General features: G+C 41.8%; 1 protein-coding gene across 1 annotated transcript in view; it reads left to right on the top strand.

Moving 5' to 3' along the window:
* Positions 1 to 551: 551 nt before the first annotated feature.
* The window catches only part of CFAP53 (cilia and flagella associated protein 53), a 29,591-nt gene continuing 11,170 nt past the window's right edge, over positions 552 to 18,972 (top strand). Inside the window, exons 1-4 of the mRNA XM_065407056.1 lie at positions 552 to 617; positions 1,847 to 2,076; positions 8,312 to 8,485; positions 16,847 to 17,150. Coding sequence (XP_065263128.1) covers positions 552 to 617; positions 1,847 to 2,076; positions 8,312 to 8,485; positions 16,847 to 17,150 — 774 coding nt within the window. The remainder of the gene's footprint in view (positions 618 to 1,846; positions 2,077 to 8,311; positions 8,486 to 16,846; positions 17,151 to 18,972) is intronic.

Genomic DNA, 18,972 nt, shown 5'->3' with positions numbered 1-18,972 from the left:
AAACCCTGGAGCCGGCCCTGGCAGGTGGGAACATGCTGGGTATGACAGGAGCCAGGGCTCAGTGGCCCGATAGACAGGGGCAGTGAAGCAGGCTGCTGCAGTGTGCGGAGCCGACCCCCCTGGCATACGGTGGCAGCCTGGCCTGACTTTTCCGTGTGGAAGGAGACTCAGGCTGCCCTCCCTGGAGAAGGCCCTGCTCTGACAGTGGTAGCCACGCACTAGCCCCGCCCTCTGCTTCCCTTAACACTGACTGCGGGCACCTAGCAACCACGCCAGGCCTGGGCTTCCACCACGAACCACAACGTCATTGTGCGCATGCTTACTGCTGCATTTGTGTTCCCTCACATACCTAGCCTTCTCGCCGCCCACTCGTGCGCATGCGCCGCTTGCTTGCTGTCGCTTCGTCCTCAGGGGCCGGCTCACAGAGCGCTAACTCCTGAGGTCACTTCCGCTGTGCTCCGCCAATTGTCATAGCAACGCGTCGCGCGTCCCGGAAGTGTCGGCGGCGACCGGGCAGTCTCCCCGCGGTTCCAGCGACGGCCGGGGGAGTGATGCTGGGCCAATGGAGCCAGCGCCCCCGGGAGGTGACGGGCCCCACCCCGCACTCAGTGGCGCTGGTGAGACGCTTGGGCTGAGGCGCAGACGAAGGGCCGGGGCACGGGAGTGGACGCAGGTGCTGCGGTTCGGTGGGAGGTGGGGCGGGAGTGGGCGCAGGCGCAGAGGTACGGTGTGGGGCGCGGGGGACGGGACTGGGTGCCATAGGTGCTGGAACGAGGGGTACTGGGGCTGCTGCACCCCCGGGCTTGCAGTGGTTTCCATCATATCCAGGGTTTGCAGTTTGGTTCAATGGCTCTCAGCACCCCCGGGGCAGCAGGACCCCAGAGCATGTGATGTTTCCGCTGCGGGGTGGGTGCTCCGGAGCCGGGGACGTGGCAGCGCAGCCACCAGGTCGGTGTGGGGCAGGGACAACTCAGCCTCCCCTCTGCGTTACAGTGAAGGGCAGCGGGACTCTTCTCCCTGGCCTGAAATATCAGGGCTGCCTGCAAGGCTTTGCAGTGTTTATGGTGCTGTGGGTAACTGGACACAACCATGCTGTCAGATGAGAGCAACTTATTATCGTTATCATTTGAATTACCATAGCGACTAGGAGCCCTAGTCCTGGACCAGGACCCCAGCACAGATGGATAAAGGAAGGTCCCTGCTCCAAGGAGCTTACAGTCTGAGTATATGGCAAGGGACACAAATGGATGCATACAGAAAAGTAAAGTAGAGAAGAAGAGTATAAATAAGGCCATGTTTATATGTACAGCACTGCAGTGGGGCAGCAGAACCGATACAGGTGCGCTGCTGCAGCACATCTGGTGAAGATGTTCTATGCCGATGGGAGAGAGCTCTCCCATCGACATAAAAAATTCACGTCTGTGAGCAGCAGAAGCTACGTCAGTGGGAGAAGCTGTAGTACTGTACACACGAGCGCTTATGTTGGTGTAATTTATGTCGCTCATGGGGTGGTTATTTACAACCCTGAGTGACATAAGTTATGACGACATAGGCTGTAATGTGGACAGAGCCCAAGGAGTGAGTCATAGTCAGCACAGTAAACTGTGGTCTCTGTGACGTAGAGGTGAATGGGTCCTAATCCCATTGCCTACCCCCTGAGCTATCTAGTCCTTCCTAGAATGGTGGCTTGTATTTACTGAAAAGTGTAGTTTTTGAATTTTACATTTAACATTACTTTGAACTTCTATTAATACCTGCTCTATTATTGGTCATTACCTGCTTGAGATGATAAATTAAAAGAGAGCCATTGGTCTTGTTTCCATTGTTAAAGACTTTTCTTTTACAGAGGGCCAAGTTTCCTAAACCTGATAAGTCTGAATGTTTCGTCTTGGAATGCAGACGTAAAGAAAAAGAACGTCTTGAATACTTGGCTTTCACAAAGGTTCACAACAGAGGTCTGCAGGTCAGTCAGTGGGAGAATCACAATGAACGCAGAAGGCTTCACAGTATTGTACAGAAGAAGGTCGATCAGACAATGCAGGCGTACCTGGCAGGAACTGAGGATAGAAGAGAGAGGTAACAAATCAAAAAGCTGGAGCCAATTGATAAACGGATTTCAGGTTCTTCTCATCCTCATTTCCATGCAAGCAAAATTGATTTAGAATAATATCGATGGGAACAAAAGAAACTTTAAAGTTTAAGTTATTAGGGCACGTATGTTCAGTATAGTGACTGCCAAAACAAATCACTCAACAGATTTCTGCTGTGTGTGTGTAATGAACTGGGGCCATGTATATAGTGATGCTATTTTCATTGGTGACCCCAGGGCAGAAGCATAGACTGCTTGAGCTAAAAGAGAACTAATTTAGCTGTCAGTTAAATAGCGGGCTGTACAGTTACTGGGCCAAACATTAGAGACAGACATGGTCACACACATTATATCAGTGTGTTAGGGTCATATCTGCTGAATTCACTGACAAAAATAATTTTTCAGCACTCCTCACTCCAGTTAGCTTTTTTGGTTCTTTAGGGCTTATTATCAACATAGCATACATATATGCTATGTTGATAATAAGAGAGAGTGAACTGCATTCTGGCTCATGTATCAATACTGTTATTAAAACTTCCAACTGCAGGGCTGTCATACTCTTGGGAGTGGTTCATGACCATGAGTGCCAACCTCAGGGCAGACTGTCAAAAGCAGGGCAGAGACCCCAAACTGGTGGCATATTATGTAATTAAATTTCACCAACCCAGTAACAAATATTAACTCCTGGATCACTGTAACAGCCTTACCATGGAGTCACAGACAGTCCTCTTGGGCACTCCAGTCTATCTTGCCACTCGGGCAAGCTGGGCTTAGTGATAAATGGTCACTTACACAGAAAATCACAAAATATTCAGGTTACTCCCAGTCCCAAGAGACCAGTCATTTATCCCAGATCATTTTGTACCTTAGATCTCACACCAGACACAAAGCTGGTAGCTAATCCTATAATAAACTAATTAAGGATTTATTAACTAGGAAAAAGAAACAAGGGAGTTATTTACAGATTAAAGCAGGTGGCATATATATGCAAATAAGTTCGGTCTAGGGTTCTAAAAGCACTGTCTTTTTAGGGCTAACCCAGGTTGACCATGGGGTCTCTGTGTTTTGTTTCTTAGCTCCATCCCTTGAAAGAGACCAAACAGCAAAGAGATGAAAAATCTTCATGTCAGCTATCTGTTCCAGAATTCAAGCTGATAGGATGTGCTTTCTGGCATGTAGCACCTTCATGGGTGTAAGAAGGCCATTAAATGAGCCTTTGTGTTGGATGGCCCATTTAATCTTGATAGTTCTTCTGGATGGATGGGGGAACCACTTTTCCTGCCTAGGTTCACAAGCTCAGAGCAGACATTTTTACAATTATAAAGCAAAACTTACACATTGCCTTATAGCATGGGATACAGACAAAAGAAGTAAGATTCATGCATGCAGCAACTTTTCAACTGTTTTATAGAGTCTAAACACATCCTTACAAGCTCATCATCTGTCTCAAACAATATTAACATACAAGTGAGCTGGTCTGTTTTCCAGCTATGAATTTGTCAGTGCTCAGCTGACACCTACAGCCATGGCAAGAGCTGGCACCTGGTTTACCAATGTCACAACAGTCAAATTGTGTTCTTAGTTATGCCAATACAACCTCTTTAATTTAACTTTTAGATCCCAGGGCCCACTTGCAGGGCAAGCAGTTAGAAAAAAATATTGTTCCTAGTGAATAAGTAAATTCAATCCAGAAATTGTTGATAAACAATACATGTGAGACTTCATGATGCCATTTTATGTTTTTATGGAGTAGAACTGAACTTGAATCATCCTAGAATATAGTCAAATGCTTTAATTTCTTAGTCAGTGTACATCTTTTTCATTAAGTGAATTCAGTATTGTGAAAAATGCTGGTTTGATAGCCCTGAAGATTAATCTTCTGTCTGTTCGGAGAGTAGGCACTGCACAATGACTAGTAGGGCAAGTTTCCCTACGCTGTCTTTCAAGCATGACTTAACCCTGACTTGGAGGGGCCATGAGAAGGAAGTTCAGTCTCCATCACCAGTGAGTCCTTATAGCAAAAATTCTGGTTGTTAGATACTTTGCTTTACAAATAATAACTAATATTATATTTACTAGTCTCCTCAGAATCGTCCTGTGATTTAAGTAAGTGTTGTCACCCCCATTTTACAGGCGGAAAAAGTGACTTGCCCAAGGTCACAAAAAGTGTCATTGTGAGAACGAGGTTTAGAATTTATGAGTTCACTGCTCTCTGGGCCAAATACAGAGGTAAATGGTGATGCATATTACGAGTCGTTGATATAATTTATGTGTTCTGGGGGCAAAAAGGTATTGTGCCAGGAAAAGCAAGTAACAGATGATTGTAAGAATGTCTCAGAATGTCTTCTCTTACTTCTTATACCCTATTATTGCTTTTCCTAGTAAAACGTCCCCTCAAAACGTAAAATAGTCTAGTATGGAGCCGCTTATACTTTCACAGACCTACAAATGTGTACCCTTCACTACATGAATCATTGACTGCAATGCTTTCCCAGTCACAACATGAGGAAGAAACCAGGCTAAACCAGAGCATAGTTGCAGCAACTCTGGACAATCCACAGAGTACCCTGTTGAGCTAGTCCAGGATCTAAGATCAAGTAGACAAGGAGGCAGGTGCAGCGATGGACTCCTAAATTTATTTACTGTTTTAGACTCTCTTTTTTGCTGATGCTTCTACTCTGTAAGGACGTCGTTTTCAGCTCTCTGGAAGCGCTGATCAGTCAAGCACGGTAAAGGGCCAGTAGCACTCTTATCCAAGAATGCATGTGCTGCCATAGCAAAGGGGAGGTAGTGATCAGCTGTGGTGTCACACAGGGGTGTGATTCCTTCCCAGAATACAAGCAGACCTTTGAGTTGGTGCTGTGTTTTTTCTGTCTGAGAATGGGGCATCAGTCAACTGGAGATGTAATGGGTTGGTTTCATTTGTCACAGATGTCCAGGTGGGTAAACTTAACGTAAAGGGCAACTCGTCGAAGATCAGGCAGAGCTATGTGTGCTAGCACATACAGACTGGAAATTGGTCTATAATTCAAACAGCTACTAATAATGAGTGGCTGAATTCAGTTCAGTGTCAACAATATGAGTGTGACACCTGTGCCTCCAAACTGCAGAGCAGCATTCAGTAGGAGCAAGCACAGAGGCCAATATAGATGAATGAAGGACTGAAGGGTCTCCTCTCCAGGAGGCTCCTGATAGTTTTCATATCAAGGCGGTATGGGAAGAAATCTTCATTTGCTGGTGTTCCAAGTGGGACTGGTATGTCAGGCTATGGTCGAGTTTTACGCCCAAATATGTGACAACTGGATGGAATGTCAGCAGTCATCCGTGGACACAGATTGAGATCGGTCAATTGGCAAGATGATTGTTTAGATGGAAAGTAATTGCCACTGTCTTACTTTCACTAGGATTAGTCTCCATTGCTGGAAGTAAATTGTCAGAATATCCACGTTGGCTGAGATTCCCTTTGATGCCATGGAAATAATTTCCAGTGTCAGCAATACGGATGTTCTCACCATACATATACTTCTTGGCCAGTGTTCCAGAGAGGTTGGATGTGTATATCTTGGACAAAATGAGAGCCAAAACTGACTCTTGTGGAAGGCCATTATGGAGACATTTAAGGTGACCGATTTTTCTCCCCAATTTACAGGAGGAAGTTTCAGCTGGGAACCATTTCTCAGATGAACTGCATCATTAGCCTACAAGAAATAGGCTGACTGCTAAGATGCTGCAAGTTAACATGCCACACAGTGTCATAGGCTGCTGTCAGATCAGTAGGGACTGCACAAACTTTCTTTCTTTTCTCATGCATTTTCTATATTTTGAGTCAGACAAAGTTCCTGATCTTGGACGCATCGTCCCCTCCTGAATCTAGCCTGAAGGCAAGGCAGCTGAGAATTGACTACCTCATTAATCCACATCAGGATTAATCTCTTCATTGGCTTGTAGTTAACGCACAGCAGAGAAATCGGTCAGTAGCTCTCTGGGTCTGTCAATGGTTTTCCTGGCTTGGGAACAGCTACGACCTCTGCTCTGCACCAGGCTTTTGGAATACTGCAATTCTCAGTACAATTCAGAATTCGAAGCAGCCAGTTTTTGCTGATTGACCAAAATTGAGAAACAAACTCATTGTGAATGGTATCTAGACTAGGAGCCTTATTAGGCTGCAGTTGATGTATAGCCAGGTTGAGCTCTTGATGAGTAAAAGACGTCATCGGGTTCATATCCACTCCCTGAACCTGCCATTTCTCAGGAACCATCGTTTTAACTGTGTGACTGAAAGCTTTGCCTTGATTAGGAGCTCTGCCATTGGCTACCAGCTGGGATGTGGTGGAGTTTGCTGTGGCTGGGTATTCCTTCTTGACCAGCCTAGAAGCTCCACTCAATCTCTTAATAGTTTGCTAGACTTTGCAACTGGAAAGTGTGAAGTTCAATTTGGAGATAGTTTCTTTCCATCGTTTTTGTCTTGTTTAAGCTAGAAGGTAAAGAAGGTCTCTGCTTTTTGTCACAAACCTGTTCATTCTTACTGGATTTAAGTTCCTGATATAGTCTGGTTGCATCAGACGACCATCCAGGAATGAATTGTTGACAAAATCCTAGGGGGGAGTGGAGGAGTATATATTTCTTTGCAGTGGCCAGAATTTTATCATAGAAACTTGGGAGACTGCACTGATGTTATTCCAATGATTGGATGTGTGGGTAAAGACTCAGAGAGCTTGAACTCAGATTGGAACAGATCCCAGGCTGCTTTCTGGAAATTCCACTGAGGTTTCCAAATGCCACTTGTGGGAATTTGTGTGCTTGTTGTGATTAGGCTGATGCTGGGTTCAAGGAAGCATATCAAGCATTTTATGCTCTGTGGCCACCGGAGAGTACTGACCAGCTGTTGTTTGTTTGTTTGTTTTTTAAAGTGAGCTCAGGGAAGAATCTGAGGTTCGTTGTTTGTTATGGAAAGTGGGTGACAGCTTAGGATCATATAAAAGCTGCATATCGACCATTGATTCCCACTCTAGCCTCACACCATACATATCCTCATCTGTGTATCCCCAGTGGGAATGACGTGAATTAAAAGCACCACAATGGACAGAAGATCCTTAAAAGATGGGTAACATAGGAGTTCGCCAGTTGGCAGATGGAGATTTGTAGACATTGGTAAGAGTCACATCCTTCACTTTTATATAGCCTACCATTCAGTGACATCATTTGGACCTGATGATTAGACTGGAGTTGCTGGAATACCTTCCCTGATGTAGAATGCTATCCCATACTGCCTATGATGGAGGTGAGACATAATGGCACAAGTTGAGAATCAGTGATGGAGGATGTTTCCTGAAGCAAGATGAGTGCTTTGTGTTCTACAGCCAGCTGGAGGAGGACATCCCTCTTGGCCACTGAACTTCCTTCGATATTGAGGTGCAGCACTTTGAGCCGACCCCAGAGCTAGGGTTTGTGATGCCAACTCTGAAAGGGACTCCCTTGGAGAACAACTCGTTTGGGTTGTATTTGTTTTTCACTTTTTACAATGAGAACTTGAGCTCCAATTTTGTCTTTTGTCTACTTTAGCATTGATTTTTGTACTGATGGCAGTAGACTTGCTCCCCACCTCTTTAAGATCCATTGATTCCAGAGTGAATTACAACACTTCTGAAGTATGTCCTATTTTGGCCTAAATGTCATATTTAACCACGTGCTTTTCACACAGTATAATGTTTAAAAATAAATTCCAAGAATCATTGCCTAGGCAGGTTTCCAAGGATTTGGTCTCTGAACAATGCCCTGACATTTTTTTTTTTTTTTTTTTTTTGGTTTGAAAGTGGCAGCGTATTTTAACTGCTTCATCTTTTAGAGAAACAGACCCGGCAGAGATGCACTAGGGTCCGTCCATTCTCGGGTGATTATCAGAATTTCAATGGCGTAACTATCTTTCATACCAATGCTTGAGTGGGCCCTAAATGACCATAGAGATTTATCTATTGCTTTGTCAGTGTGCTAAACTGACATGCCATCAGATAAGAAAATGATTGAGGCAGCTACTTGTCTCTCATGGATTGTGTATAATAGATTACACACACACACACACACACACACTTCTGAGCATAGATTCTGTTGGACAAGATTAACTAAAAACTTTCAATCTGATAATCTCATAGTAAATGTACTAAAGCTGCAGCATTCAACAGACAGGATTGTTTAGCTTTTGTTGAAATATTTTCTTCCTTTCAGGCTTCGGGCACTTCTGGAAGCAGAAGAAAAGAGCTATTTCACGGAGATGGAGTCAATGGAAGAAACCATGCTGGAAAGAGAAGCAAAAATGAGAGAGCGAGCAAAAGTGCTGAGAGAGAAGAGAGAGGAAGAAAGACAAAAATTGGTTGCTCTAAAGCGAGAGCAACAGTTCAGGTAACTCAGTGAAAAAATCTTCTCAGACTGAAAGTGGTAAGTAAATAATCTGACAGGAATGGAGACTGTAAATTAAGGAGGGAAAGATAAATATAACTGAACTGATGCATATTTAAGTTTCAACACGGTTTATGGCAGAGGTGTCCAAACTTTGTCCAGTTGATGGCCATGCTGACTACTTGCCAAGAGTTGAAGGGCCTCACCTAACTTGAATACAGTGGAGCAGATTGTAGTCCTCATTTTCAATAAAGAGGTGCAGTCTGTGAGGACAAGGGGTTCAAGCTTGCAATGCTGGTCCAGATCAAGATAGGTCCTAGCAAGCAATACTCCCTATTGTGTGTAAACTACACATTTTATTCTAAACGAACATGGCAGCAGACCACATTGAGCTGCACTTTGACCATCCCTTGATTCAAACATTCAGAAACAATGAAAGTTTCTTTCATTCATAAAGACTAAAAATAATTTCACATGTGAACGTCTCAGCACTTTACCCTGCAAAATCAATCACTTTTGTAGTTCCTCAATAGGATGTAAAGTTATATTTTAGTTTGGTACACGTAGTGTGTAAATGCCCAGAAGTGAATGTGGCCTAAAAATAGGCTTGTGGAGCTCAGCTGAATATATTCTTTCATGAGTTTCAATGAGAAAAAGTTGAAACTATCCAAAAAAAGTCAGGGTTTAAATTCATTGCACAACTCTTTAGAAGTGATATAACTGGCCATTTTGAGCTAAGGATCTAACTTTTTTTCCTTCTCATGCAGGGCGATCTGACATTCTGAGCTAAATCTTCATGGGTGCTGAGCCCTGCACCTTCCTTTGAAGTCAGTGGGTGTTGTAGGTGCTCATCACAGGAGTTGGCACAATAAATCTAACTAGCTCAGTTCTTTGAATCTTTAGTTTTCTGGGGAAGAGATGGAAATAACTCAAATATAGGTGAATTATAATTCTTTCTGAAGGGTCCCTCTCAAGCCTCAATGTTTGGGAATCCTTAGCTCCTGCTCTCCACCATATAGAAGCTGGAGAGGAAAATCAAGGGTGGAAGACTTGAGCGTACCCTCTCCTTAAACTCCAAAGTACTCAGTTCAAACAAACAAATGTCCTTTTACTCTCTCAGATATTGATCTTGTGTGCTGGGATAGGTGCTCATGCAACATATGCAGGTGCAAATTCAGATGCCGACTCAAAAATGTGGCCCTTGCAATTTACACTATATCCGTCTGCTCCTAATTTAAGCTGTTAAAACTCACTTTGGTCTTAAAGTTGTTCCAAGGTCACATTTCCTGACTGCCTCAGTAGTTTGCACATGCAACCATTTTCACACCCCAGTTAAGCAATTGCATGGTGAACTGTTCAAATTGCGTGTGTCAGAAGTGGGTGCACAGTTTTTGGAAGGCGTTTGAAAATTAGGTTTACAAAGTTGTCATTGGAGCATTGGAGATAGTAACATAAAGCTAAGACAATTGGAGTTGGGCTAGTTTTTGAACAATGGAATGCAAAATGCTACCAAAGTGAAAGAATAGGCTCTGTCCATGAGTGATGATTGTATCAATTACGGCATGTCTTTGCTGTGTGTGATCAGAAAAGGTTGTCATCCCTCATATTATCCCTTTTCACTTGAGAGACGACAATATTTAGGTGAAAAATTGACTTTTTATTGGATAATAAACATTTCTTAACACAGATAATGATTTATTCCTAAATAGTTATGCTGAAACATGGGATTTGGGCATTTTTTTGTTTGTACCACAGCTCTTGCAGTGCTGTATGAGCATTTTCATTAGTCACTTCATGGTTTGCAGTAATCATATTGTGTTAATATATTTGAACTGTTGCTCAGAATTTACTAAGCTTATTTATAGGATAATGAAAAGGTAAGTGCAACCTACAAAGATGTAATGTGATGGAGAGGATTCTGATGGCACCTGGGACCTTTTGCACATGGAAACCTCCTCCCCTGACTGCATGTAACCCTTTGCACTGGTTTTGCTGGCACAAAGGAAGTACAGCTCAGCAGTGAATTCCCATCTCGTTCAACTGTCACTTTTATATGAGTGCCTTTAAAAAGATGCAATATAGCCAGCACAAACTATCAACAGATTGAATTATCTTTTGATCTCCTTCTTAAGACAGGTATCATCCTTCTTTCTTCCAGTTTCATGCATTTGCTTAGTATTTTTTAATCCTTTCCCCCCCCCCCAATGAGTGGAGATGGTTAGTGTCATGGTATATGGGGGAAAAGGGTCTCTTCCTCCTAAAGTCTCCAAAAGCTGATGTCATTCTAATCTGTGGTAGGGTACTCTATCACCATGAATTAAAGCTTTGTCCCTTGTACTCACAAGCAATATTTCCATTGCTTCAGATTATCTTGGTTGTTGTGTTTATGGCCTGGTCATGGGAGAGAGGTTATTCTTGAGATATTTTGGGCTCAGATATTTGAAAACTTTGAAGAGGAAGAACAAGTCCTTGAGTTTAATCCTGGATTCTCTGGGGAGCAAGTGCAATGGCCAGGGTAGAGATGGCACCTGTTCTTTTACTTGGGCTTCTCTCAGAAGCTTGTAATAGCCAGTTGTACCTCAGCCATAATCATTCTCCCGGGTGTAGTTCTGCAAAGCTTCATATTCTCTCTCACCTAGTTCATGAAACCGCAGGGGGTGATGGTGAGAAGTTATGAACTCAAATGTGAGCAATTAACAATGTGGACAACAACAGGTTCTATTTCTATCACATCTATCACTGGAAGCATTTTATCCTAGCTATCTTGATGCCTAAATGAGATTGGAACCTGGATGAAGGACATCTTGCTGAAGTTAAACCTAGGAAAGATGGGGATGACTTTTGTAGAAACATTTTGGAAGATTCTTCTAATTTAGAGGGTGGTGCTAATCTCTGCTGCTTTGGGCCTGGTTATTTATTGAAATATGGTTTTATAACTTTTTTTTTTTTTAAATCACTGGCAACTTTAATTTTTGAGTCATTCCATTTTCTCTTCCTCCCCAGCCTATCAGTTGCAGCCAAAGAGAACTTTCCTTATTGATATATTTTAGAGAAAATTACAATGCCAGAATTTGCATAAAAATATATCCCCCCTTTCTTGTGATAACACTACAAGCATCTCACAGAGAAGGCTGTTATCACAGCAGTTTTGTCTCAGATCCATTAAATGGATAAATCACTGTGAGGGAAGTAAATTTGGCTTCAGTCTTCTGGAAATTCCTATATACAGTCTGCATTTTTAATGTTAAGAGGCTTAGGACAGCAAAGTGAAGAGGTAAAACAGCCATCTGGGGGAGCAGATGTTCATATGTTGCTGTAAAAATTGCTTTGAAAGAATTATTTTGATGGAATCAAGCAATTATAGTTATTTTATATTAAAATTCTAACCATGGCAAACTTTTTTCCCCTTGAGAATTCTACTAAATTCAGGTTGTGTGAAACTACTAAACTACTTGAAACTACTAAATTCAGATTGCGTGAAATAAAATAACAAAATTTTAATCCCTTCACGTCTGAGGGAACTTTGAACCCCTTGTATTAAGGGAGTATAGTTTTCCTTAGGGTAATACCTTTCAGATCTCAAGAACTATACATTTCCTTTGGAACACTCTGAAAACAGTACATTTTCTCATTAATACTGATTATTTTAGTGTCTAGTCACCAAATTCTACCCAAAAGTTAAAATGCAGGTTAACTATAACTAAAATGCAAAAGAACTGGAAACAGCATTTTATAGTTGTTTAACACTTCATACATGCAGCAAGATCCCAGTGAGCCTAATTTATAATTCTTAGCACTTACCTTGCATTTCATACCTTCAGAGCATTTTATAGAACTGAACTCATCCTCAGGACAGCATATGAAAAAGGGAAGTATTATCCATCCTTTTGTTACAAAGGAGGAAATAAACTTAAGTCCGAGAAGGTGTCCAATGTCCTAACCACACCCTCATGCTGGCTCCCTAGATGTGGTAGTAGCATATAATGGCATGTTAGCTGTATTAAGGCAGGGCATCAATTAAAGTGCTAGAGATAACTCGACACAATCCAAGGCATCTGTGGACTTTTTATAAAAAAATTTAAAAGGCCAGGTTATAAAATAAGTAGTTTGGTTCTTCTGTATGTTCCTTTTTAAGTCACAATTTAAATGTCTAAAGGCCAATATTTTTGTTAGAAAAGATGTGATTCTATTTCACGGAACTGGATATTATACCAGCTACTCAAATGTTGCCCACAATCAAAAGTGTAATTCCTAGAAAATGATCTATCAGCAAGTACTTCTTTATGCAACACTCAGAATCTCTGTATTATCACAGAATTTGCATCTTGTTCAGTCTCCTCTCACCTGACCTACAAGCCATGCTGAGCTCTATGAAAAGCAAAAAAAATGACTGTTGTGAGAAAAGGCAACCGGAACTAAAATGTTGTTGTAAGGCATGTTAACCAAAGCATCCAACAAGCTGGAAAGGTGCTGAGCACTGCTGCTAACTTGAAGTGCCAACACAAAGCAACATCAGTGTGGGCAGCCAGGCTTGCAATGTCTAAAAGCTTTATTTGTCCAAGCTCTTAAACTGAATTCATGCTACTGCAAGGCCTCAAATGTCTATGCCTTTCATTTATCATATGTGATATCAAGGCCATGGTTATCTATAGCTTCTGGAATGCCCAGAGTACATATATAAGTTTCCCAATTTTGTTGGCTTAGATGAGAGGTTATCAGTTCTCCCTCCTAGCTTAGATGCCCCACCACTCTTTCCAGATTCTTCTCCCACCCTCCCCTTCATGCCTTCTTCGATGCTGCCTCCCTTCAGTCCCTATCCCCGTGCACCAGGTGTTCCACCTTCTGTTCACATAGATCCCTCTTTAAAACTCACGTCTCCCCTCAAGGCCATCCGTGCTAACCCTGCTAACTAAAAATGTTGCCACCAACCAGTTCAGTTAAGGAAAAACCCTACAATGTAAAGCAGTGATCCTCAGAAGCATGTATGATTAGTTTCTTGTGTGACAGCTGTCATCTTGGCTGAAACACAAGGGATTGAACCCAGGACCTCCAGAGCTAAAAAGCATGAGCTACTACAACTTGAGCTAAAGAGCCATACCTCTGTACTGTGCGGCTATAATAACAGAGCAAATAATTAAGCAATCAATTTGCAACCACTTAGAAGATAATGTGGTAAATAACAGTCAACATGGATTTGTCAAGAACAAATTGTGTCAAACCCACATAATAGCTTTTTTTTGACAGGGTAACAAGCCTTGTGGATGGGGGGAAGCGGTAGATGTGGTACATTTTGACTTTAGTAAGGCTTTTGTTACTGTCTCACAAACAAACTAGGGAAATACAACCTAGATGGAGCTACTATATGGTGGGTGCATAACCGGTTGAAAAACTCTTCCCAAAGAGTAATTATCAGTGGTTCGCAGTCAAGCTGGAAGGGCATAATGAGTGTGGTCCCACAATGATCAGTTCTGGGTCCAGTTCTGTTCAATATCTTCATCAATGATTTAGATAATGGCATAGAGAGTACACTTACAAAGTTTGCAAATTATACTAAACTGGGAGGGGTTGCAAGTGCTTTGGAGGATAGGATTAAAATTCAAAATGATCTGGACAAACTGGAGAAATGGTCTGAAGTAAAAAGGATGAAATTCAATATGGAGAAATGCAAGGTACTTCACTTAGGAAGGAACAATCAGTTGCACACATACAAAATGGGAAATGACTGCCTAGGAAGGAGTACTGGGGGTCATAGTGGATTACAAGCTAAATATGAGTCAACAGTGTAACATGTTGCCAAAAAAAAAAAAAAAAAGCAATAATCATTCTGGGATGTATTAGCAGGAGTATTGTAAGCAAGACCTGAGAAGTAATTCTTCTGCTCTACTCTGCCCTGATTAGGTCTCAACTGGAGTATTGTGGCCAGTTCTGGGTGCCACATTTCAGGAAAGATGTGGACAAATTGGAGAAAGTCCAGAGAAAAGCAACAAAAATGATTAAAGGTCTAGAAAACATGACCTATGAGGGAAGATTGAAAAAACTGGGATGGGATGGATAACACTTAGTTCTGCCACGAGTGCAGGGGACTGGACTAGATGACTTCTCGCAGTCCTTTCCAGTCCTACGATTATATGAACTCCTATCCTACATGGACAGGTGTAATGCTGACAGACCCCAGTCATCAGCAGGCAGAATTGAACCTGGGATCTCTGAAGCTTAGGGTAGGTCTACGCTACCGCTTAAATCAATCTAACTTACGTAAGAAAAAGATCTCCCTCCACCCAAGCAACACAAGTGACAGTGACCTAAGTGCTGTCAACACCGGCGCTATGTCAGCAGGAGACGCTCTCCCGCTGACATAGCTTCTGTCTGTCGTGGAGGTGGAGTAATTATGCCAACAGGAGAGCGCTCTTCCATCAGCAAAGAGTGTCTTCCTCAGACGCACTACAGCAGCGCAGCTGTGCCAATGTAGTGCTTCTAGTGTAGACCTGCCCTCAGTGTATGAGTCTCTACTGCATGAGCTAAAACCAGTTGGTTTTTAGCTAAGGCTGTAGCAGACTCATCAATCTCTAGCTGTGCTAGGTGCTACTAGAGGGGGACAGAGCGCCACACCAAGCAGGCATGGGTTACATACTTCCCATAACTGAGGAAGCATGTCCTGAGCTTCCGAGACTTCCCAGTTGATATCCCAGAAGAGCCCCTACTTGTAATGCTGACACAAGCCCAGGTCATCGGTGGAGGGATTGACCCTGGGACCTCTGGAGCTAAATGCATGGGCTTCTACTGCATGAGCTTAGAGAGGGATATGCATGCAGAGTTCTACTGAAGTTAATGAGAATTAGTGTGAGAGTAAGGGTCTGTGCATGTGAATCCCATTGTAGGCATGGGACCTAAGGCATAACCATCTTCTGAGGCGCCTGGAGCATTTTGTGTCTGATTTGTACGGTTCTATTTATTTAGACTAATCTCATTGGAGCAGAGGAAGTGTTTTTCTTTGTATCTTGTACAGCACCGTACTCACTGTCAGTGCTTAGCAGATGATAATAGAGCCAGAAGGGGCAATGTTCATTATGGACAGGTCCTCAGTAGCAACATCCAAATCTGTTACTTTCACTTTCAGGGCTGACAAACAAAATTTTAATTGTATCTTTTTAGGTGAGAAAAAATCCTAAATAATGGGATTTCTTTGGTATTTGTTCCATTATTGCAGTTATGACTCTTATATGTCCCATCCTGATAACTGCAATACTAGAAGATAGTTGTTAGATGAATATTTAATAATTTTTGCTATACAAAATTATATATAATTATCAAACTAAATAGTCAATGTATAAAATAATAATTGCACATTATACAAATAACTACCAGTTAGTTGTCAGACAGTAGTTCCTGAAATACAGTAAATGATCTATCTATATTGATGATCACAATGAATTCCTAAGTGAGCACTGCAATAATCTGTTGAAGATGGTTTTCTTATTAGTTAATAACATGCATATATGCTCTTCAGGATGGTAATTCTTCATGCTGATAAATATTCACCATTATCTGTTACCTTCCTTTTTGTTTTTACTTTATGTTGATGGTGAACAATGAAACTGCACAACTTGTTTATAGAGTGAATTAAAATGCTTAAATATTGTTCACACTAAATATACATTGATAGCATACGTTGATATTAATTGGAGTTCACTTATAAAAATTAAAGTAGAAGTGCTCTTGAAATATCCTTTTTCCCCTCTTAAATTGAAGGTAAAATATTCATTTTATATAACTCAGGTGCAGTGAATAAATGAAAGCTAAAATTGTGTTGTTGATGTCATATCATTAAACAGGTGTGTTGCTTGTTTGTTGAATGATACTTAATATCTATCCATGGTTTGTTCCTGCCATTTTCCTAAATGATCCTGCAAAATGTCTGAATTTATTTAATCAAATGTTACTAAAATCTGGTATGTTCTTCCTGAACAGTGTAACAGAGTTTCCAGCACTGGTGATCAGTTTCTGAGTGTGATTCAGCTTCAAAGTTATTAGCAAATGCTAAGACAGAAAGTTGGAATGTGTACAATTATATATTATCTTTATTTTACAGATGGGTAAACTGAGGCATGTAGCTTAAGGACTTGCTCCTACTCCCATTAATGTCAATGGAAAAATTCCTGTTGACTTTACTGGTGCAAGATGAGGTGCTTAGTGACTTTCCCAGGCCTTAGCAAGAGTTGGTGTTAGAATCAGTTTTAGAATTCAGCAATTTCTGGCTCTGTGTCCTGTGCTTAGATCATTGGACCCTGACTTTGTCTCCATCAAAAGTCACCAAACTAGCTGCTATTAGCTTATGACTTTTTTTGTCTTTATATACATGTTCAGAGAACAGTGCGAAGAGGTTCGTTTACAATGGAATCAGAGACATCAGAGAGAGGTGTGTTCAGACCGACTGGCCCAACTGGCCCTTAAGGAAGAATTGAAGAAGCAAGAGAAGAGGGAGGAACAGATATTTGCAGAGCTTTGGGAAGAGGACCGATTGGCCAAGGAAAAACGAGGGATTGAGGACTTTCAGAAAAAATCTGAACAGAATCAAGAATTGCTGAATGTGCTTGATGCCCAGGTAGCTGCACTGGGTGCTCAAAAAGAGGAGGCAAAGCGACTGAAAGAAGAAGAGGCTCGATTAGTGGTAATTTGATGGTTTTCAATGCAGGGTCGTAATTAAAGTTTTATCTTCCATGGATTTTTAAATTAGTGTGCACCTGACTTGAATCTTCTGCTGATTTTTCACAGCAGGCTACAAAGCTCACCTGTGTTAATAAAATTTTTCTGAAGGAACAGGTTGAAGGATAAATGTTTTTAGTCTGACTGGGCTGGGAGTGGTTGAAAATTGACCCTGGAGTGAATAGAATCTTCTTATGTGTGGTTTTCAATGACTGAAATGCTCAGATGCTAGCTTTGGGGAAGGGACTGTCTACTAGTATTTGGCTGTGATTTTCAAAGAGAAAATGGAAATTGGGCATCCAGCTCCGTCAGGTTGCTTTGAAAATCGCCTATATTGCTACAGCATCTAGCACAGTGAACCTGGGTGTGGCCTAAAGCACTGCTGTAATACAAGCAATACTGGGCACTCGATAATAATAGATGCATATTATAAATCACATGGTACTTAAAGCTCTCTTTCATTTAAAGTAATGGGAATTAAGCATCCAAATCCCTTTGGTCTCTTTGAAAATCTCTGCCATGTAGCAGTAAACAGTCCATGCACTATTTCAGTCATTTCAAACCACACATAAGAAAATTTCTGTTTGCTCCAGGGCAACTTTCAGGGCACACCCAGCCAAACTAAAATCACTTGTCTTTCAATGTGCTCCTTTAGGGAAAAAAATATTAAAACAGATAGGCTTTGCAGCCTGCTCTAAAAGTCATTTCCGTGAAGGAAGAGGTGGAAGTTGGTAACATCATTTTTTCAATGCTGTGTCTGCCTCTACTACTACTGAGAGGTTTCATTTAGGTTCAGCACAGGCAATGGACAGCAAAGTATGTCTGTGTATCCTTGTTTTATCAACATGTTTATGTGAGGGCCTAGCACAAATTATTTGAAAGCTGTTTTCTCTCTACGCAATAATATCATAGTATTTTATTGCTTTGAAGACAATTTTGCTCCTTCTACTAAACTCCTCTAATATTCAGAAATGCTTTGAAGGCATTGATAAATAGGCACAGTATAGCCAATTTCTACTAGCCATTGCAATGGAAATCAATTATTTAGGGAGAAAAATAATTCTATCTTTGCTGTCTTGGACCCTGTCCATCTTACAGCACCAACCTGTGCTTGCTGTAGCTCTTAGAAAATGGTTGCTAAGTGCTGTTCTGTTTTAATATGATTTACATGCATGGTGCAGAGTTGTGTTTTGCAGAAACATGCTTCAGCCCTTCTGGAATGTCCCACATTCAATCCTGCTAAAACTATGTCCATATCCTCCAGAGGATGAACACTGTGGGAGTTTTGTGCTGCCATCACATGATGCCACACCATCATACAGTGGATGCAATGCACTGCAGACATTATCCAACATGGATGCAGATCAGTCCTTTGTCACAGCTGCTACTGCTCATTTTTTGGCCATTCATAGGCATCAGACTGCTTCTAGCTGGAGAAATCAGTTGAGAGCAGGAAGGTTAAATACCCTGCTCCAGCATTATTACTATTATACAGCTCTGTTTTATCTCATGGGCCTGGTTTGGCAGTAGAGTGTTGTGTATTCTGTGTATCAAATACTAGACTATCAATCTACTCTTTGGAGGCTGAGAGAGTGGAGCTGGCAAACTAATCTGTCTGCAACCTGCATCTGTTTTGAGGAGGGTATCCCTAAACGAAGAGTGTTGTACATTAGCACACTTACTTGGTGTTGGCAGCTGGGATATCAGTCAGTGGGATGATTGGTATGGCTTTGGCTGATGTTGCACAAGGGTAACAAACATTTATGTTTTGGACTCAGGCACTCAGA

The sequence above is a fragment of the Emys orbicularis genome, chromosome 6 (genome assembly GCF_028017835.1).
Source record: "Emys orbicularis isolate rEmyOrb1 chromosome 6, rEmyOrb1.hap1, whole genome shotgun sequence".
Taxonomy (NCBI): domain Eukaryota; kingdom Metazoa; phylum Chordata; order Testudines; family Emydidae; genus Emys; species Emys orbicularis.
The sequence above is the reverse complement of the archived record's forward strand: the minus strand, read 5'-3'. Positions and strand labels throughout refer to the sequence as shown.